Source organism: Chiloscyllium punctatum, chromosome 3 (assembly GCF_047496795.1).
Source record: "Chiloscyllium punctatum isolate Juve2018m chromosome 3, sChiPun1.3, whole genome shotgun sequence".
NCBI lineage: Eukaryota > Metazoa > Chordata > Chondrichthyes > Orectolobiformes > Hemiscylliidae > Chiloscyllium > Chiloscyllium punctatum.
Window position 1 is genome coordinate 58998265 of NC_092741.1, and position 23092 is coordinate 59021356.

Below are 23092 nucleotides of genomic sequence, written 5' to 3' on the forward strand. Positions count from 1 at the left end.
ACCACCTTTCTTAATAGTGGCACCATGTTTGCCAACTTCCAATCTTCAGGCATCTCATCTATGACTATCGATGATCCAAATATCTCAGCAAGGGGCCCAGCAATCATTTCCCTAGCTTCCCACAGAGTTCTAGGGTATACCTGATCAGGTCCTGGGGATTTATCCACCTATATGCATTTTAAGACATCCTGCACCTCCTTCTCTGTAATATGGACATTTTTCAAGATGTTACCCTCTATTTCCCCACATTGCCTATTTTTCATGTCTTTCTCCACAGTAAACACTGATGCAAAATACTTGTTAAGTATCTCCCCCATCTCCTCCGTGTCCACAATAGGCTGCCTTGCCCCTATTTTCCAAACTATCTCACATCCCATTTTTGCCCTCCTGATTTCCCTCTTAGGTATAGTCCTACTGCCTTTTTCCTCTTCTCAGGATTCACTCAATGTCTGCTGTCTATACCTGACATATGTTTGCTGCATGATTCTGCAGGATTCATTCAGGGAAATTCACCAACATTATATCATTGATTTGGAATTGGAATCACCACAGCAAAGTTGGGAGAAAAACAGACTGACTATATTCTATAAAAGGTGGAATGGAATAGTGGGAATCAGCAGAAATATGCATCTGGTGTCTTCCAGCAATGACAAGGCATGTGGTAGCCATCAATACAAATATCAGAGCCAATTTGTTTCGAAGACAATGCTTCAATAATTTTCCTTTCTAAGGATAATCTCGCAGTGGAACTAGCTGTGTAAGGAAATAATCACAGTATCGCCACTCAAAATCTCTACGACCCCCAAACCAGTAAAACGTGCAAATCATACACACTGGTCAGGTTGCTTTTGTATACCTCAGGAGAGTGGTTTTCGATTGGTGTAACAAGGTGAGAGGTGTGCTGTGAAATTATCAGGAAGTAGTGCTGCTTTGTCTGGTGAAACTATGTGCCCCAATGTGGATAGGGGGTGTAGAACAGCTCCCAGCAGCTGATTGGTGAATGGCACTGTCACCCAGTGTGCTGGTCATTAATGCTTTGCCAGAGTGAACCAAGAACATGATGAGTGCTGGATTGTGGTCAGGGGTGGTGGTGAGGAAGACACAGGGGAGCCTCACTGATCATTCAGTTTCTCCATTCTTACTATAGCATAATAAATATAATTACAATCAATTCAGCTGAAAAGAGTGGGTGTGCAGTAGAATTGTTTGTTTAAATGTCGTGTGCCTTGATACCGAAAACGTTAGGAACTACTGTCTCAGAACTGTGCTCTGGCACAACCAATACATTCATTTCCCAGCATTTTTTTTTACTGGTTTATCCTTCTGAATTATCTTTAGACTATTTCCATATACAATGAAAGTCAGTAAAAGCTGAAAACTCAGGGTCCAAAAAGTGAAATGACATTCTTGCTGAACCATAGATGGACACTGGAGGAGGGCAGAGTCAAACAGAATCTGTGCAGAAGCCAAATGTCCTTTTCATAAGATAATCAGGCATTGATGCAGAAGCACACAATTCTGCACACCAAGTTTGTTCCATCTTTCAATCAGATCATGGCTGATCTGATAAGCCTCAACTCCATTTTCCTGCCTTTTCTCTGTAACACTTGATAAACTTAGCATTTAAGAATCAATCTTAGCTTTGAATATATCAAGCTTTTACAGCCTTCTGTGGAAAAGATTTCTGTAGACTCACTTTCTTCTAAGGTAAGAAATTCATCCTCATCAACAACCTTGCAGCATCTACCCTGTCAGGTTCCTTAAGAATCATGTATATTTCAGTAAGGTCACCTCTCATTCATCTAAACATGCGTACAAGCCCAAAGTACTCCAACTTTTCCTTATAAAGAATATCCTTCCATTACCAAAATTAACCTAGGGAATCTTTTGTGGACTGCCTCCAATGCCAGTACAGCTCTCCTTCGAGAATGACAGCAAAACTGTTTGCAGTATTCTAAGTGTGAACTAACTACTGCCTTATGCAGTTTTCACAAAACTTTCCTAATTTTATACTCCATTCCCTTTAAAATAAAGGTCACTGCAATTATGATAGCTTTCCAATTTCTCATACAATCTTGCCCTTACTTATTTGCCATTGTTGGAAAGCAGCTGAAATTGAGTGACAATGTAAGATTGTTTTAACAATCTTGATGAGACAGTATAATTAAGGGTGTTATTCTAAAGTACATGTCGGAGCAGAGAGACCAAGGTGTATGTATACATGAATCATTAAAGGTGGCAAGACAGAGGATAGAGCAATTAATAAAACATGTAGTATTCTAGTCTTCATAAATAGGGACTTAGAGGACAAATATAGGAAGCTTATACTAAACTTACATAAGACACTAGTTAGACTTCAGCTGGAGGGTTGTGTATAGTTCTGGACCAAACTGTAGAAAAGATAATTGTGGGTCCAGCCTGGTCTGGGTTTTCTTGCTGTGGCTTTGGCAGTCTGTAATTCTTTGCTTCAGCTTCTTCGGCATCATGGTGGATCCAGTCTAGGATTTAAACAGTCCGGGATTCCTTCCCACGGATTTGCTGGCGGCCTGGGATTTCTTGTTCCAGCCTTCAGTATTGGGTTTCTCAATCTCAGGAATCCTGGAGCTGTGAATTGAACTAAGACGGACTTTGTCTTTTTTTTCTTTTTATATGAATATTTTGTTATTAAAATGGTGCTGCAGTTTGGCAACTTAAATACTTTTCACTGTATTTATTTTGAAAAGTACAAGTGACAATAAATTACTATTCTATTCTAAGAGCTTTACAAGACTGGTTCCAGGGATGAGATTCTTCGATTTTGGAAGAAAATGAAACTGCCTTGGAGAGATGAAGAGAAGATTTGATTGAAGGTTTCAAAATCATGAAGAGTCTGGACATAGTAGATAGGTAGATCAGAGTCAATAAAGTGTGGTGCTGGAAAAAGCACAGGAAGTCAGGCAGCATCTGAGGAGCAGGAGAATCAGGATCAGATGAAGGGTACTGCCTGAAATGTTGACTCCCCTGCTCCTCTGATGCTGCTTGACCTGCTGTGCTTTTTCCAACACCACACTTTATCGACTCTGACTCTCCAGCATCTGCAGTCCTCACTATTTCCAGATTAGATAGGGACACAATGTTCTCATAAATAGATCAAGATCCAGCAGTCATAAATTTGAAAAAGCAAATGTGAGAAAAGAAAAACAAACTTTTCACACAACAAGTAACTGAATGAACCACCTGATGAAGGAGCAGCGCTAGGAAAGCTAGTGCTTCCAATTAAACCTGTTGGACTATAACCTGGTGTCGTGTGATTTTTAACTTTGTACACCCCAGTCCAACACCGGCATCTCCAAATCAATAGTAGCTGAATGAACTGCCTGAAACATGGTGGAGGCACATTTAGTTGAGCCATTAGATGATTTTAAATAGAAACAATGTTCAAGGTCACTGAAAAAGGAATTAGATTAGCACTAATTCAAAATGCTAAGACAGCCAGTGAAGATACCACTTTCAGCAAACGCATCAATACAGCACATAGAACTATGGTTAATTTTAAGGTCTCATGGGTATCGAGAGAGAACAATGTTTCAAAATAAAATACAGGTCTTGCACCTCCTGCAGGACAATTGATAAAGTTTCAAATCTTCCAGCCTCCTATTTGGCAAATTGAAGCTATTCTGCTAATGGTCTCCCTTCCCTCTCCAATGCTGCTGGAGTTCGGTGACATGACAAAGACTGCTGCTGCCTTTCTCAGGGCTAGGCAACGCTCCAGTCGCAGCGGTCGGAGCAGCCTGGAGATGTCGCTGCCGGCGGAGGGCTGTGTGCTCTGCTGCGCTTGTCGGAAGGGGTGGTCTGAAGGCGGGGAGAGGAGGGCTCCTCTTGGTGGACGGAGGCCCCGGGCGGAAAGTGGAAGGCGCGCGGGCAGCCTCGCTCTCATCTCCCGGGCCAGAGGGGCGCGAGGGTGAGTGACAGGCGGCGAAGAGCGAGCTGGGGCCCGGGAGCAGAGAGAGAGAGATAAGGAGGTTCAGAGACAGGAGGCAGGCACAGTCTGCACTGGCAACTTCAACAGTGCGCGGTAAAAAAACATACCATCCTCCTGTATTTATTTACTGTCGGAACATGTGTGTATTTGAATGTGGCACGAATGTATGGGAAAAATAACAAACTCATAGAAACCAATATATCTCCAGCCCCCCATACCCCAGTAATAACTCCTCCCTATGTTGTACTCTGTGTTCCCTCTTTATACGTATCCTCAGTTTGAGCGTTGTTCACTCCATAACTGCAACATAGAAAAATTAAAACTTTGCATTTGTGTTTTCTTCGGGTTCTGTGTGTTTGTCGTGCTCACTGATTGCGTTTTCCTGGGCTGCAGTTAGCAATTTTTTTGTCGTCTATCTCCTCTCTTGACATTTAGATTTATGCTTCAAATGTTGGCCCTTCACCCTCATTCTCAGGAATGTTCAGCCAAGCTCCAGAAGCTCGGACAGTTAATATTCAGCAGCAGGAACCGTGAACCGATTTTGTTTTAACTCCTTGGTGCATTGCTTTTCCTGTATGGCAAAATGGCACAGATTGGAGATCGTAGGATGGCGATCTAGGCTCTTCAATGTTTGCACTGCTCAATGGTTTAGCTGCTGCACTAAGCACTTGTCTACTGAGGCATCCGGAAAGTGACCACAATACCCTGCTGTAGTATAGTTATAGAAGAAGGGCACCTTCACCACTTTCTCAAAGTGGACCAATAAATGGTGATCGTGATATCAACATAGATTACAAAAAAAACAATATTAGAAAATTGTCTGTTTAGCACAGGGCAATTAGTGTTTACAGTTTGTTAAAAATCACACAACACCAGGTTATAGTCCAACAGGTTTATTAGCTTTCGGAGCTAGTGCTTCCAAATAAACCTGTTGAACTGCAGCAGGTGATTTTTAACTTTGTCTACCCCAGTCTAACACCAGCTGCGCCACATCGAGGGTACAATATGTGTGTGTTTGAAGATGGGGATGTACAACTCCTGGTGTTTGATCGAGTGAAGGTTCTAAGTACAGTATATTGAATCTGAATGCCATCTATAGTCTTTGTTGACATAATCAATACAAGCTCAGCAGAGGGATGATGAATGTGCATTCAAGTTTTAAGAACTGACATATAACGAGTGACTTTAAAGGTAATTTCTTTTTAGATAGTTAATGCCACGAGCAAGATAGATTGTTTTGAGGGGTATAAGTAAATATTGTATGTTATTTAATAATCTTGGTGTCAATCTTCTGGGGGCTGTTTAACTAAGAGGCATGAACAGAAGCTCAAAAATAGTGTTCAAATTTAACTTATGAGCATGGTGAGTATATGAACCAAGATGTCTGGGAAGGCTGTTGGATGGATAACTAATTCAAGAGGGACCCAGATAAATATTTACGCTGGAATTTAAATAATTTACATAAACTTTGAAGTGAATGTAGCATAATAGTCTTATCAGAATTTCCTTGTCACTTCAAAAGGGTTTGAATCGGATTAGCAGGTATGCATGAAGTGGCAGATCAGATACAACATGAAGAAATTATCTCTCTCTTGGTAGGAGGAGCATATGTGCAGCGCATTTCTTATTTGGTAAGAGGTTAGAAAATATAGATAGTAGAAAGTGAGAACTGCTGATGCCGGAAATCAGAGTCGAGAGCATGGTGCTCGAAAAGCACAGCAGGTCAGGCAGCATCCGAAAAGCAGGAGGATCTACGTTTCGAGCATAAGTCCTTCAGTGATTCATTCCTGATGACGAGCTTATGCCCAAAACATAGATTCTCCTGCTCCTTGAATGCTGCCTGACCTACTGTACTCTTCCAATACCACACTCTAGACTCTGGAAAATGTAGATGTACAGATGGACCTAGCTGTCATTGTTAATGAGTCATTGAAGGCTAATAAGCAAGTGCAGCAAGCTATTAGGAAGGCTAATAGAATGTTCTTAAGTTATAGAAGACAGGAATAGTGAAGTCTTTCTTTAATTGTGTAAGTGCTTGGTTAGACTACTCTTGGAGTACTGTGTGCAGGTTTAATATCTTTCCCTCAAAATATTGTTGCCATAGAGGGATGGCAACAGAGGCTGAATAGACGTGTTCCCAGGATGGCTAGGCTATCCTGTGAAGAGAGGTTGGGCAAAATAGGCCTGTATTCTTTACAGTTTTGAAGAATGAGACGTGATCTCATTGAAACCTACAAAGCATTTAATGTGTTACAAAGGGTAGATAAAGGCAAGTTGTTTCCCCTGGTTGGAGTATTTAGAACCAGAGCACAATTCAAAATTAAGAGGGTTTCATTTAGGATTAGGGTGAGGAGAGTTTCTTAGGATTATGAGTCTTTGGAATTCCCTACTCCACAGGACTGCGGAAACTCGACCTCTGAGTATGTTAAAAGAGAGCTTGATAAACGTTTGATTAGCATAAAGGGTTAGGGTAATTGTATTAAATGGTAGAGCAGACTCAAAGGGCTGAATGGCCTACACCTGTTCCTGCGTTTGCATAAATTCAGGAAGATATTTTTAATTTATATTTAATTTGGATTTTTAAAAAATAAGTCCATATGACTCAGCACATCTGAAGGAAATGCTGAATACAGATTAACTCGCAATTCGAAAATGTGTGGGGGGAGAACCGACAGAAATTTATTACTTATAAGTGTGAATATGCATACAAGAAGGAAAGTGACGAATCATTCTCCACATACGGTGCAGAATTAGTTTAGAATGAAGTAAGAGTCCAATAAGTTTTATAACTTTGTGCCATAAGTCTTAAATCTAATAAAATAATTTATGTAGCTGAAACAGTACAATGTAATTTGTCGATGTAGTGCTCAAATTGTACAAGCATCTAGAATGTGATGGCTCAATATGTGGGAAATATTTGAGTGAAGCAATGGTGCATAAATATCACAGGATTAATCCAGCAAATCCTAGTCGTATCCTTCAGTACTTTGTCCCACTGAAGATAAAGTTGAAAGCTGTTGGAACAATTGGTATAAAGCTGTCCATGGTACCAAAAAGTAGTCCCTAAAAGGGAGCTGCCGAACAGCAAGGGTGTTGTCATGGAGGATTTGATTTATTAAGGAGATGGAATGCTCGAGAGAAAATATATACATGACTGACATGAAAACAGAAATTGAATTTGTCTAAATTGAGGCAAAGGATTTGGGTAATATCTAGATTACAAGTCCCTAAGTCTGGATGAGCTGTATCCTGGGCTGTTGTAGGAGACAAAGGAAAAAATTACAGGGTCCTGACTCAAATTTTAAAACTGTCCTCCACAGGGAAGATGCCAGAGGACAGCTAATTTGGTTTCACAAGAAGGGTGGTAGCAATAGACCAGGGAGATATAGCTGAGTGCATCTAACATTAATGGTAGAGAAACTATTGTAGAAAATAGTGAATGAGGAAATTCAACTCCATTTAGAGTAGCAAGGTTTGATCAGGGATAGTTAGCACGCTTTGTCAGAAGAGCTCATGCTTAACAAATCTGGTGGAAATTTTCAAGGAGCTGACCAAGTGTTTGGATGAGGGTAGGACAGTTGATTTCAGCAAGTCCTTTGACAAGGTCCCACGTGGGAAGTTGATAAACAAAGTAAAAACTCATGGGATCCAGGGTAACTTGGCAAGATGAATCCAAATGTGGTTTAGTGGCAAGAGATAGAGGGTGGCGGTAGAAGGCTGTTTGTGTGACAGGATACCTGCGTGCAGTGCTGTATCACAGGGATCAGTGCTGAGTCCCTTATTGTTTGTGATATTTATAAAAGATGTGGAAGTAGGTTTGCTCGCTGAGCTGGAAGTTTGTTTTCAGACGTTTTGTCACCATACTAGGTAACATCTTTGAGCTCCAGATGAAGACCTAGTGGTTTAGCCAGCTTTCTACTTATGTGTTGGGTTTCCTTGGGGTGATGTCATTTCCTGTTCTTTTTCTCAGGGGATGGTAAATGGGATCCAAGTCAATGTGTTTGTTGATCCAGTTCTGGTTGGAATGCCAAGTTTCTAGGAATTCTCGTGTCTCTGTTTGGTATGTCCTAGGATACCCAGTGAACACAGGTCCACCGATTTCTCAGCAACAAACCCAAACAAGCAGACAAAACACATCCAGAAACCCTAACCCTCTCCCCTCCGTCAAAGACATCTCGGACATGACTGCCAGACTACTCAGATCCCTTGGCGTCATGGTAGCCCACAAACCCAATAACACACTAAAACAGCAGCTAATGAACTTGAAATTCTCTATACAGACAACAAGCAAAACTAATGTCATTTACAAAATACCTCGCAAGAAGTGTAACAAACAGTACATTGGACAAACAGGCAGAAAACTAGCCACCAGGATACATGAACATCAACTAGCCACAAAAAGACATGACCCACTCTTGCAAGCATCCTACATACGGATGAGGCAGGACACCACTTCGACTGGGACAACACATCCATTCTAGGACAAACCAAACAGAGACACGTACGATAATTCCTAGAAGCATAGAGTTCCAGTTGAAATGCTATCAACAAACACATTGACTTGGATCCCATTTACAACTCCTTGAGACAAAGGATAGGAAATGACATCGCCAACCCAAGGAAACCTAAACACACAAATAGGAAGTGGGCTACACCACCAATGCTTCACCCGGAGGCTCACTGAAGATGTTACCTAGAATGATGACGAAAAGTCTGAAAACAAACCTTCCAGCTCAGCAAGCAAACGTACATCCAGGACCTCAACCTGAGCTGCAAATCTTCTCAAACCTCGTTCATAAAAGATTTAGATGAGAATGTGGAGGGACAGTAAGTACATTTGTGAATCACATAAAAATTAGCCAGATGGTTGACAGCGAGGGGGGAAAGTGTTAAGTTACAGGAAGAAATCGACTGATTGGTCAGATCAGCAGATCTGTGACAGATGGAATTTAACTCTGATCTGTGTGAGGTGATGCACTTTGGAAGAGGGAACAAGACAAGGGAGTACTCCATTAATGCCAGGATACATATTGTGAAACTTGAAAGGGTTCAGAAAAGATTTACGAGGATGTTGTCAGGCTTGGAGGATTTGAGCTATAGGGAGAGGTTGAATAGTCTGGTGCTGTTTTCCCTGGAGCATCAGAAGCTGAGGGGTGACCTTACAGAGGTTTATAAAATCATGAGGGGCATGGATAGGATAAATAGACAAAGTCTTTTCCCTCGGGTGGGAGATTCAGAACTAGAGGGCATAGCTTTAGGGTGAGAGGGGAAAGATATAAAAGAGACCTAAGGGGCAACTTTTTCACACAGAGGGTAGTGTGTGAATGGAAGGAGCTGCCAGAGGAAGTGGTGGAGACTGGTACAATTGCAACATTTAAAAGATGTCTGGATGGGTATGTAAATCGGAAGGATTTAGAGAGATATGGGCCAAGTGCTGGCAAATGGGGCTAGATTAAGTGGCGTATTTAGTGGGCGTGGACGAGCTGGACTGCAGGGTATGTTTCGGTGTTGTATATCTTTGACTAAGAAGGTCAGAAGAACTGTCGAATCTTGGGGTGCTTGTCCACAGATACCTGAAGATGGCAGGACAGGTTAATAGGGTGGTTAAGAAGGAATGCTTGTCTCTGTCAAATGTGACATAGATCATAAGAGTAGGGAGATTATTTTGGAGCCATCTGAACTTTGGTAAGGCCAAAACTGGAGTTCCATGTACAGTTATAGTCACCATACTACGGAACGATGTGATTGCACCAGTGCATATCAGATTTGCCAGGATTTTAACTGGAATGGAGCATTTCAGCTATAAAGAGAGGTTGGATAAGCTCAGATTGTTTTCTTTGGAGCAGAGAAAGCTGAGAGGGGATCAGATTGAGGCATATAAAATCATGCAGGGAGTGGACAGAGTGAATGGAAAGCTACTCTACAACTTGTTATTGGATCAATAACTAGGTGCCTTCATTTTAAGATTCAGAGGAGATTCGACGGGACAAAATGTTCTCACAGAGAGTTGAGGGAATCTGAAATGCACTGTCGAGGAGGGTTGTTGAGGTAGAAAACCAAAACTTAAAAATTGTGTTTTGATGAGAAGTTAGTGTCACAACATTCAAGACTATAGGCCCAGTGCGGGAATGAGAGTCCAGTAGGTAGTCTGTTTTTGGCAGTATTGACTTGAAAGGCCAAAAGTTCAATGATAATGTAGGGAGGAAGAAATAGGCAAATAAATTGATCATTTGATATCTTTTATCTTAAATAAAGTCAACTACTTCAAATACACCCCAAAGAAGGGATATGGGAAGAAAGAATTTAGTTTTGTTTTTACGCCATGTTCAGAACTCCCTTATGCAGAATGTAAAAAGCTAAACAAGAGAAGAACCATTACAGAACCTACTAATGGGAATTGACCTGGAGCAGATGGTTAAAATGAGCACAGGATAGTGAATAGTGATCATGACAGAAATGTTCAAAATAATGATTGAGCACAATACAAGACAAAAATCAGAGTAATGCATTTTTGGAAGAAAGATGATTTGTGAGGGCATTAGAATGGAGCTAGCAGAGGTAGACTGTGAGGAAAAGAAATCTAGTGTTAGAACAGCACTGGGAAAAAAATTAAAATGGTGATCAGTTGAGTTGAAGAGAAATGTATTAAACTACAGACACAATTAATTAAACATCATGGATAAATGAAATAGAGTAAAGGAAAATGCGTCACTTTCTTGAACCATTGGTCAATGTTGTGTAGGTGCACAGTGCTGATAGCGAGCTGTTCCCAAGGTTTTAGCCAAGTTAACATTATAAAAATAATGGTATAGTTTGAGGCCAGCTTGATGTTTGTTTGGAAGGGAACTTGCAAGTGATGCACTTCCCATGCATCTCCTGCCGTTTTCCTTCTAGAAGTGACATGTTTGGAAGATGCTATTGATGGAGCCTTAGTGAGCTGCTGCTGTGCATCTTATAAATGGTGCACAGGGCTTTCACTGTGTGTGACAAAAGAGAAAGCTTAAAAGTGGTGGTTGGCTGCCGATCAACCAGGTTGCTTTGTCTTGTATTTTGAGTTGGAGGATATTCTATCAGACTGCTGGCTTGGGACTAGTAGATGGTGGATGGGCTTTGGGGAGAAATGATGAGATTATTGCCACAGAGTTCCCAGCCTCTGATTTGCTCTTAGTCATAGAGATCTACAGCGCAGGGAAAAAAAAGTCCCTTGGCCCATCATGCCAGTACTGAACAGAAACAACCACCTAACTATGCTAATCCCAGTTTTCAGTACATGGCCCATAATCTTGTATGCCTTGGCATCATGAGTGCACGTCTACATACTTCTGAAGTATTATGAGAGTTTTTGTGTGTACCATCCTTACAAGTACTGAGTTCCAGTTTCCCACCACCCCCTCAGTATAAAGGTTTTTCCTTAACTGCCTTCTAAACTTTCTGCCACTTACCTTTGAACTATTCTGCTGGTTGTTGATCTCTCTATCAAAGGAGGAAGTTTCTTCCTGTCTACTTAAATCTATGCCCTTCATAATTTAGCCAATTAGCCTCCGTATTTATATGGCTAGTTCAGTTTTTGGACATTGGTGATCTCAGGCATTTGCTAGGGGATTCAGCAATGGTCATGTTAAAGGAGCAGTGGTTAGATTCTTTCTTGTTTGAGATGGTCATTGCTTGACACTTGTGTGGCACAGAAGTTACTTGCCACTAATCAACCTGAGAGAAAGTGAGGACTGCAGATGCTGGGGTGTCATAGTCAAAAAGTGTGGTCCTGGAAAAGCACAGCAGGTTAGGCAGCATCCGAGGAGCAGGAGAGTAGACATTTTAGGCATAAGACTTTCATTATTCCTGAGCTTCCACTGACTGGATCTGACTGTATATGGGCTACTTCAGCTTTTGAGGAGTTGCGAATGGTGCTGAACATTGTGGAGTCATCCAGTAAATTCACTTTATGATGAAGGAGCTGAAGATGGTCAGGCTGAGGACACTACCCTGAGGAACTCCTGAAGTGATTTGTCCTGGGACTGAGATCATTGACCTCTAGCAACCATAATCATCATCCTTTGTTAGGTTTGATTCCATCCAGCAGACAATTTTCCCCCTGATTTTCATTTGCCTCTAGTTTTGAGAGTAGAACACTTTGAAGTTCAGATCTTTTGTAAATGTTTGAACTAAGGCTTAAGATATGTGTGACTTAAATGTTATTTACCACAAGTCAGCCCAAGCCTGATCAGGAGGTGAGTGGGCCTTATGGAGCCCAAATTTGAATGTCAGTGAACAGGTTAGGTTAGCTCAGTTGGCTGATTGGCTTGTTGGCAATGGAGAGTGATGTCAACAGCATGGGTTCAATTCTCACACTGGGTGACGTTACCGTGAAGCACACTCTCTCTCAACCTTGCTTCTCCCCTGAGGAAGGTGACCTCTAGTTAAACCTCTACCAATTGTCTGACTCTCTAATAAAAGAGGAACCCTGTGGCCTGGTAGGACTGTGGTGACCTTATCTTTGTTGCATAACAAGTGTTGCTTGATAGCACATTGATGACTCCTTCCATCAATTTACTGATAATCAAGTGTAGACAGGGGGATTAATTGGCCAGGTTGGATTTGTCCTGCTTTTTGGTGAGGACCTACCTGAACAGTTTTCCATTCTGCCAGATAGATGCCAATGTTGTCACTGTGCTGAGTCGGCGAGTTCATTTCAGCATGTGGAAGCCTGCAGGAAGTTGCAAGCATTGGAGGAAAAAGATGATTTACCTTGGATTTGTCATCTTGGTGCATTTTGGAGAGTTTTCTTGGAGCAAGCCAAAAAGAACTTATTCATAGTTACAGGTGTTTTTAAGTTGTAATATAAAATTTAGTTGGATTTGAATAGAATTTTTACTTATCAGCAAGGCACATTTTATACAAAATATACTTTGAAGTTGGCATTCACTGTGTTTTGTTCATTAGATTTTTAAAACAACCTCAATGCAGAGGTGACTGGTTCTGAAAAATCTTAGACGTACAATCTCCATAATAATTAATAACTAATTAAAAATTAATATATTTCAAGATCAATTAGGTATTTTATCAAAGGAAGCATATTTAAGCATGTGTAGCTTAAATATGCAGTAAAACCTGACCAGTGAAACTTGACAATAGGGAAGTTCAGACTTGACTTCAATAGGCATCTGTACCTGTTATTGAGCCAGGTGGTGTTTTGCTAATGTGCTTGAAAGTTAATTTAAATGATGATCCAAGCAATACTATAAATCTTTCCTTCAGTCAGATGGAGAATTTCTGAAGACATCATGGAGAGTGACAGTGGAAGCAGCCACATGGATTATCTTTATGGTGACCTGCTGCAAGAGGACAGTTTTGGTAAGAAACAATATAAATTCTTAATGCCAGCGTGTCACATACTTAAACTGTTGAGCATGTGGCTACAGTTTTAGCACAAATATCCTGTCTGTGATCTCCAGTCACCATTATATCAATCCCAGTTAGTCTCCAAGTACAATTTGATGGGGAAAGTTGCCCCATATCCATTATGGCCAGTACTAGTGTTTCGATACAAGAACAGCGGTAGACCATTTGACGCCTCAAATCTGTTCCATTCAGTGAGATCGTGGCTGATCTGTGGCCAAATTCCATGTACCTACCTTCAGCCCATTTTCCCTTAAAACCTGTTACTTAACAAAACTTTATCTGCCTCAGATTTAAAATTAACAGCTGATTTTTGCATCCAGCCATTTGTGGAACAGAGTTCTATCCATCTACTACTTTTTGTGCGTGGAAGTGCTTCCTAATATCTCACCTAAATGGCCTGGCCCTAATTCTCAGACTTTGCTAGAGTTCTACAGTGCCCAACCAGTAGAAATAGTTATCTTTATCTACCATATCTTTTCCTGTTATTATCTTGAAGAATTCAACGCGATCAACCCTTAACCTTATAAATCCTGCAGGCTGCCTCAGTATAGGGGATGACTGTTAGTTTCTGATCTTAATGGCTAAGTATAATTCTCAACTCGCAGAGAAGCGCACAATAGGAGATCTGCTAATGATCCAGGACTGAAATGCATTGCAGCATGTTAACTATAAAACATGTAAAACACGATCAATAGTTTGAAGAAGACTGACAAATCCCGAATAGTGTTTAATAAAATTCTTACAACATGGTAACAAAAGTAAATACACAATATTTGCAATTGAACTGTAGCTATACCAGTATTTCTTCAGTAATACTGTGTGGAGAAAATATACATGACTCCCAAACTTGGATATGTGTTGTGAAGGCAGAGGATATATTTTCTTGGTGTGGGTGGATAAAGAAGATGCTGAGGCTGTGCATCCCCAGAAATATTTGTTTCCTTTTGTGCTTTTTGATGCATTTCCTGCATTTTGAAATCCACACTGAATATGAAGGAGGATTTAAATTTTGTCCTATCTTGCTAACACCAATCCTGCTATTTGGACATTATTTATTTTCTTTGCACCAGAAGATTTCTTGTGGTTGTTTTGTGGTGAGCTGGAGGAAATGCAGTTTTGTGTTGTGCAATGAAATGCATTAAGGTTGCTCATTTACTTCCATTTGTTATGTTAATGGTATACGAATAATTGTTGTACAGAAGGGCTAATGCCTGAAATGTTGATTCTCCTGCTCCTCGGATGTTGCCTGACCTGCTGTGCTTTTCTAGCACAACACTCGACTCTGATCTCCAGCATCTGCAGTCCCTCACTTTCTCCTAGCACTTGTGTAAGTGCTGTACAACACTTTAGCACTGCGCAATGTGCTAAATAATCCCAGGTGCATAAATAATTATACTGATGACCAATTTAGAACTGACCCTTGAACTTGCAGTATACTGTCCTTGTGCAGACTGAAAGCTGGATGTATTAACACATGTTCCTATGTACTTTGCAGGCACACAGAACACACATTCACACTGTTTCAGTTTCAACAAAATAAGTGACTGTTCTCTGGTCTATTTCTCAGCAAAATCCCTGGTCCAATTGGTCAACCTGCTGTGTTTAACATTTCACAAAGCTTGACAGTTAACTGTCAGTCATTGTCTAATGGTGCATTCTCCATGGCAGTGCCTGTACAATCAGAACTCACTTGCCAGCCAATCAACACACCTCTCCTACAGTATAACTGCTATATCTCCTTGCACTGATCTTTCTTGTGAATTGTCCTGATGAGTGAGAAAATGTCTTTTTTAGCAGTGGTGCTTCATGGATCAAATTCCATGTCCAAGATTCTGTGCACATTGTACAGTTGTCCCCCCTGTATCCATGGGGGATACGTTCCAAAACCTACTGCGGAAGCTCAACTGCGGATAGGAGCGAACTCATTCATTTGAATGGGAAATGTACCTTCCCATCAGCTCCCTGGTCCCTGGTTCCAGAAGATTCCCTATAAGATGTTCAGGCTGTGGTAAACCGCAGGTAACTGAAACCGTGGAAAGCGATTCCATGGATATGGAGGTCACCCTATAAATGTATTTTCTTATGTTTAATTGTTATTCTTTCTGCATTTTAAGTTTGGGAATGTTGAACAAATATGTACCAATTTGAGTTACATATTGATTTTGTGATAGTGGGAAGGTGGACTGGAGTTAAGGTCTTTCAGTTCACCTGCTTTGTGGAATATCCCAAACTTTAGCAAAACTGGGCTGGGTGGTTGGAGTTTGGCAACATGTTTTGGCCTGGGGGAGTTGAAGATGGTGCTGATTTGTCTGTTATCAGAGAGGACATAGATCTGATATGAGGTGATGGTGGGTATCATAAGTCTAAGCACTGGTTTGTAAATTTTGAGGAAGGGTACACAGATGTAGAGTTTAGTATTTTGTCATTAGTTCCAGGAAATTTATTTGGAACCAAATACTGTGGTTTCTGGAAATCTGAAGTAAAATCACAAAATACTGCTAATACTCGGTAAGTCTGGCAGCTTGAATGTGGAGAGAGAATGGAGTTAATGTTTCAGTCCTGACCTTTCATCATAATGGGGAAAATTGGAAATATACAGTAACAGGTTTTGAACAACTGAACAAGATAGAAGGTGGGAAAAAAAAACAAAAGAGCAGTCTTATGGTTGGCATGGAGGTGCAGGAGAGCTAATGTTAGGAAAGGTTTAATGGCACCCATTTCCAGACCCCTTTTTGGTTTACTGATGACTGTATTGATACTGTTATCTACCCATCCTAATGTTTAACATTTCATCAACCTTTGCCTTCACATAGTTAGGCTGTGACTCTTCCTTTCCTTGCCTTGCCTACCCTATATTGTCTCCATTTCTAGTGTTAGGCTATCAATTTTTTTGTTAAAAACTGCAGGTTGTTCTGCTTTAATGCATGGTTCGTTATTCCAAGTTCACTTTAATGCGATTGATGAATTGGGGGCACTGTTTCTAAGCGCAAACTTTTAAACTGCATGTTGGCTGTAATGCAATTACATCACCGACACGTTAACCGCTATTTCTAAAGCACCATTTTTCTATAATATGGGGTTGCAACTCTCACATTATAGAAAAACTACCTGTGTTTTGTAATCAATCTGTTCAGAGATGTTATTATGCACCTCTGGACTTGAAATATTGACTGTACATCCATTGAGTTCCCTCCTACATTTCCTTACTCCTGTTTCCTATCTGGATGCTTTTCCATTCTAAAGTTTCTCCATCTCCATCCCATTTTTTTTTCAGATAATGTAACCATCCGTACTTGTGCTTCAAATATGTGTAATTTTTTCCTGAACGGTGGATTCTCCTCTGCCTGCCTCCATGTGGTTCATGGGGTCCTCAACCATGTCTTCTCTGTTCATCCTCTCCCACTCTTGCCTTTTCCCCACCCTCCCATGACCACAGTAAAGATTCTGTGGTTTTTACCTTTCACCCCATCAAACTGCCTGTTAATGGATCGTCCTGTGGAGTGATTGCTGCCAACCTCCTTTCTCTGCTTTAGCATTCTGAAGGGATCACTCTCTCCAGCTAACCTCAGTCCACTACTTGGTCACCCCCAGCATCCCTCTCTTTCCCGAGGCACCTCTCTGTGTGAGCACAGTTGAATAAACCAATTACCCTTTTAGTTCCTTTGATATTGAAAATTCTATTCACATCTCCCAATCCCATTCTCTTTCGCCTAATACCACGGATCCTGTTCTTATTTAAACTTATCTGTATTTTGCCCCATCACAGACCCTTTCATCCATCTTTCCACACTCCCCCTTGGAATTATGGTAGGTTTTGAAAATTTAAAACTATTTCCTGTACTGATGAAAGACTCTGTTTCTCTGCACAAATGCTGCCTGACCTGAGCATTTTTCTGTTATTCTTTATGGAAATATGTGTTTGTCTGTCATCTTGAATCTCTTTTTTTCCATCCCCACTTTGTATTTCTGTCTCTGACCAACTATCTGTCACTTTTGCCCTTACTCTTATGATGTTCTTCTGTTCTCCCTGCTAATTGAGCAGTTGTTGTATTTTTATGCATTCCAATTCTTGGCTAACAACTACCCGTGTGGTTCCAGGGCTACAAAGTAATGTGTTCAGTTTTGATTTGTGTGCTTTTAATCATTTTTGAAGTATTTGTTTGCTTTCTCTTTGTGCATATTGTAGTTTCTCCAGCGAAGACTGAGAATGAAAACTCTGTAGATATCTATGATGGCCTGGACACAGACTATCAAGGAGGTGAACAGTCTGCATCACGTATGTTGAAAATAATAACATTCACTAATTTTTCAAAACATTTCAATGCTTAAAGGTTGTAGTGTTGATGCACGAAATGCCCTCTCATCCTTCAGTTTTATAGCAGCATGCTGAGAGAATGGCCTCTTATTTTGGCGATGCTTAATCATTCGGGAAACGAAGCCAAGTAGTTCACTGCAGCAGAATACAATCACTCGTACATTTGGACAGTTCTATCACACATTCGCAATGTATATCTGGGCCACGAGTCAGTAAGCTAAGTCTTTAAAATAATCGCACTTGTCAGACACTAAAGGTGTCATCCATTTTGTGTTTGAGTTAGAATTTGCTGTATGCACTTCCATCTTACAAACTGTGTAACTGATTAGATCAAAGGTGTTTGAAGATAATCTGTCGGCAACCTATCCATTAATTGTAGTTTGACTTAGCTTCAATGAACTGAGAGCAAATGGATCATGATACCTCTGCAATTCCAAGGAAGACTGCAGTCAGTAACCTATCCCTCTATACTGGTTCTATGTTGATATTAAGTATAATGCAAGTCTTGAGGAGCTGGATATCATCAAAGCTGAATAGGTATAAGCACAAGACAATATAACTAATAAGTTTTCAGCATTTGGAGATTATTTAATGAAATTTCCAAAGATGCTGGTTATGATCTGGCCATCAGTCCTCTTAACTTTCTTCCGATTCCCAGCTCTAAGATTTTTTTTTAGACAGAATCCATTTTTGTAAGAGCTTCCACTCACTACACAACAAATAAAAGGGATCAACAAAAAGAACATTTTTCATAAAAGAGCTTAAAAACCTGAAGAAACACTTGAACAGCAAAGGATGAAGGAAGTCAAGATAAACAATATTTGCACTGTTTGGTGTGAATTGATTCAAAAAAGTGGAAGTACTTGGAGAATGATGAGTAGATTTCAGCCTTTCAAATGTTGAGATTTGTAAATCAACATTTCAAGATGAGACTAGGGGAAAGGAGCCACTACTAGGGTAGGGGAATGGCAAAGAGAAAATGTCAGCTGAAAGGCAGGAGCAGAATCCAAAGTAATTCCCACACGATCATTGGCTGAGGAAATTGGTCCCACAAAGCCATCCAAATCCAAGTTCAAACAATGTAACACTAAAACCAAAGCAACCAGAACGAGAGAGGAGACCATGAACAGAGACCCTTCAGAGAAGTGGAATAGCAATTGCAGGTGCCATCTTGTCTTGTTTGTGAGGACTTACCTCAACCCCCATAATTAACTGAAATGCAGCTGATAAGTTCCAAAAGCTTTATTTTTGATGTTTGATTGTACATTTCATGTGCCCATTCTGGTACATTTATAATTTGTTGATATGGTTGTATTTCTTGTATTCTGTCCTGTATAAAACATTTGGAAAGAAGCTAAAAGATATCAATTTACTTTGTCATTATTGTACAAGATAAAATTGAACAAAGGTTCACCAAAACCCATAAGCTAATATAAAACCCACAAAACTTCTTTAAGCGCTAACTGCTTTTATGAGGTCAGTTGTTGGAAATTGTTGTTGCACTGTGGAATCTGAATTACTAATGCACAAGTTTCTTTGCTTTGTAATTCTCGTGTTGCAGAGCATGCAGTTGGTATTATAGGTTGATAACTTGTAAATCCATAACTGGTACTAACCAATAACTTCAGCCAGTTGTTGCATTTTTGTTTTTGGTCTTGAGTTCAATGCTTTGAGAGTTGAGTGCATTATTTGGGATGGCACCTGGATCCAATATTGAGGGACAACGTTGCTGGTAGACCATTGCTTTTGCATGTTTGGGGTATGTAAACAGGATCCCTTACCTTGACTCAAAGGTGACCAAACAATCCCAATGACAGCTGTCCTGGCCCACATTTTTCTTACAACTGACATCAAGATTTCATATATTTAATTTGCTGGTAATAAGTCTCTGCACTGAAAATGACAGCTGTGCATCCTTCTGAAGTGACATTGATAATCCTTCAGAAGGAATGCATTGACTGTCAAATGCTTTGTGATTTCCCGAGGCCATGAAAAATATTATTCAAATACAAGTTCTTTAGTTACAATCTCGACTCATCAGTGTAAGTCCAGAATATTTGCCTATTGCTACTTGCATACCATCTAAAATCAATTTTAAAGGAATATTTCTGGAGGATTAGCATCAGTTAATTTTGTAATGACATGTCTCTTATACCTTAAAGGCTTTCTTTAGAAGAAAATAACTTTGTTTTTCAATGATTTATCAATGTGTTACAAAGTTACATCTTTGTTGCAGGTGACACTACAGGGAAGAGTAGACCTGCTAAAGATTGTTTTGATCTGTATGAGGAGATCCTCACTGAAGAGACAACTGCAAAAGAAATCTCTTTGAAAGAGGTACATGTTTGGTTAGAGCATCATTTGATTTAGGTACGGCCACCTTGTGAAATGAGCAAAGGCAAATTGCAGATGTAAAAAGTTCATTTGATCCATAAAGCCTATCCCTTACTGCCACTTTCCAGTTGCTACTTAACTGTAAATGTACAATAAAGCTATTTGCTGGATACAGGCTCAGTTCAGTTGAGCATCAACCAGAAATGTTGTCAGGATCAGCAACCCAATCAGTTTTGAAAACTTATTCCAGCCGCTGCTACTTAACGTATTAATATTGAAATTTGCAACCTTCGAATCAGCAATATGATGTGTCAAAAGCTCATCTTTGGCAGTAATGAAGACTGAGTCCAAGTAGCCTTTTACGTCTTTGCAAAATTCTTGAGATGAGTGTCAGTCTGTCCTAAGGAATGTTTCCTGTATAGATTAATTGGACCTCTGAATCCTAATTTGGCTTTTTTAAAAAAAAAAATTCCTTTCATAGCTACTGACTCTTTTCTTCTCCCGTGTAATGTGGCTTGTCATTGTAGCATCTTGTGGCAGTTTTCTAGAGCTCAAAACCTACTCACTTGGTCATACAAATTTTTTTCCTCCAACCAGTAACAGAAAGTGGTATTTTTGCTTGTTCTGATCCGTCCTTGCACACGACCTGTTAAGAAATATGATCTTCAAGAATGTAAGTGATGAATGAAAAAAATGAGCTTTAAGGCAGACCTATGTCATTACCACTTATTTTTATCATGACAGTTTCAAGAAAAATTTATTGAAAGAGAAAGAAAAGTTGAAGAATTATTGAAGAAACTGCATGAAGTACAAATCCAGGTAATTGATGGACATTATTGTCCCACTTGTTTCATGATAATCATGAATTTCTTACAGTTTTTGATAGTTTCAAAGACGAGGCAATATTGCTTTAGACGAAAGAAAATCTTAGTCAGTTTCTGTGATTTCTGATCATTTTCAATTTTGAAATTTATTGGTGTTGGTTCCTTCTTCCATCCTGCTGCGTGAGCATCTAGCTTCAGTACTCAAAGGCTCTTTGGAAATCTGAGTTTTAAAATGTGGACCACATTGGAAAGAATGCATTTATTATCTGTCACTAATTTTCCTGAGAAGGTGATGGTTGGCCTTGAAATGCTTGTGGAGATAATGTTCTCACAAGTATGTTCTAATGAGATTTCTAGAATTTTGACCGAACTGTAATAAAGGAACAGTATGTATCCCAAAACAGATGGGAATGGGCTTTGAGGTGGTGTTTGCATAATATGGCACACTTGTCCTTGGCAGTAGAGGTGTCTTGACAGTGAGTTGCTGCATTGCATGATTCTCATGTGTGCTGTAGCCCCTATTTGAGCATAGTAAACTAGATTGAATTGCTGCTGTGTAAACCAAAGGATAATGAGTGTGGAGATGTCAAGTAAATACTTGATGTTGTGCAAGATATGGAAAACCCTTTCTCCAGCCCATCCCAAGATGGTACAGACTCACATTGTGCAGCTAAGCTACCATGACTAGAAAATAAAGTTAGTTGCAACATTATGCTAAAGGAAAGGACTTTCACAAGAATTTCCTTTATTCGCTCATGGGATGTTGACGCTGCTGGCTGGCATTTATTGCCCTTACTGAGGCAGTTGAGTCAACCATATCGGCGTGGGTCTGGAGTCACATGTCAGCCAAGGCAGGTAAGGATGAGGAAGATTTGTTTTTATGATTGGAGTGACTTATACAATCTGGGCATGGCAGGTAGGTGAAGTAATACAGGTTCAAACTGATGTAAATTCAATGTTTCAAAGCTGTTATGTAAACAAGGATCAATTTGTGGAAATGGACTTTTTGGTAAAGGGTCATGGCATAAACTCTGGAATCATTTTAATCTTTGAATACCGTGATGATAAGGTAAGGATCTGTGTATCTGGTTCAGTGAACTAAGAAAAACCTTCCTTGTCCCTGTTGATCTAACTAGAAGGGCACAGAAGATGATAGAAAAAGGGAAGTAATGATACTTATGCTAAAAGCAGATGGAATTCATTTTATTTACTGTATGTATGAGGCAGGTTGGTGTGACGTTGTGTTCTACTAGCTGCACTGTTAGAAACAGTTGACATGATTCCACCGCCTACAGTGTGATTATGAATTGGTTGTAAAATAGTGTCCCCCTTCTGTTTCTTCCCAGAACTCCACCCTGTCAAATGAAAATACCCAGCTAAAGAAGAATATATCAGCACTAATAAAAACTGCTCGCCTGGAAATTGTCCGGAAGGATGAAGAAATTAATCGGCTTAACAGAAGGTAAAATAGTCGTGACGCTGAGATAAAGTTAAAAGGAAAAATCTGTGCATGTGTGTGTGTGCGCATGCTACAGATGACTTGAACTGTTACTTTCTAAGGCTGCAACATGGTTGAGTTGCCCTTAATATAGAGTCATAGAGATATACAGCTTGGAAACAGACCCTTCACACCCGGCCGTTTTCCCTGGAGCATCAGAGGCTGAGGGGTGACCTTAGAGGTTTACAAAATCATGAGGGGCATGGATAGGATAAATAGGGTGGGGGAGTCCAGGACTAGAGGGCATAGGTTTAGGATGAGAGGGGAAAGATATAAAAGAGATCTAAGGGGCAACTTTTTCACACAGAGGGTGGTACGTGCATGGAAGGAGCTACCAGAGGAAGTGGTGGAGGCTGGTACAACTGCAACATCTAAAAGGCATCTGGATGGGTATATGTTGCAGAATAAGGGATTATCCAGAGGAATCAAAGGTAGGTCGACTAGACAGGATGTTGTAGTAAAGGATCTGAAGGAAAGGAAAAAGTGTTTTGTTTATGTATTGTCTTTTACAATCTCAGGATAAGTTGAAATATTTTGTAGTCAATTTTCAAGTGTAGGGACTGTTTTAAAATAGGGAAAACATTATGTAGCTCGAACAGCAGTGCAATAATTGATCAATTTATTTTAATGATCTTGTCTGTGAACTAGTTTGGGCAGACTCTGGGAAAACTCCCATGTTTGCATAGGGCCTGGTACATCTGGCAAAACTAGATATCATTAGTCTTTGGTCACCTGAATTGGAGCTGTGTTATCATTGAGTT

At 40.1% G+C, this 23092-nt stretch overlaps 1 protein-coding gene across 4 annotated transcripts in view; it reads left to right on the forward strand.

Annotated features, from left to right (window-relative positions):
* The first annotated feature begins 3878 nt into the window (after positions 1–3878).
* The window catches only part of casp8ap2 (caspase 8 associated protein 2), a 47464-nt gene continuing 28250 nt past the window's right edge, over positions 3879–23092 (forward strand). For 2 of the 4 annotated variants that reach the window (XM_072553759.1, XM_072553762.1), the window contains exons 1-6: positions 3879–4054; positions 13217–13312; positions 17547–17636; positions 19912–20012; positions 20754–20828; positions 22180–22295. In XM_072553759.1, the coding sequence (XP_072409860.1) occupies positions 13243–13312; positions 17547–17636; positions 19912–20012; positions 20754–20828; positions 22180–22295 (452 nt within the window). In that variant the 5' untranslated portion in view covers positions 3879–4054; positions 13217–13242. The remainder of the gene's footprint in view (positions 4055–13216; positions 13313–17546; positions 17637–19911; positions 20013–20753; positions 20829–22179; positions 22296–23092) is intronic. The other 2 variants (XM_072553760.1, XM_072553761.1) reach the window with 2 other exon arrangements.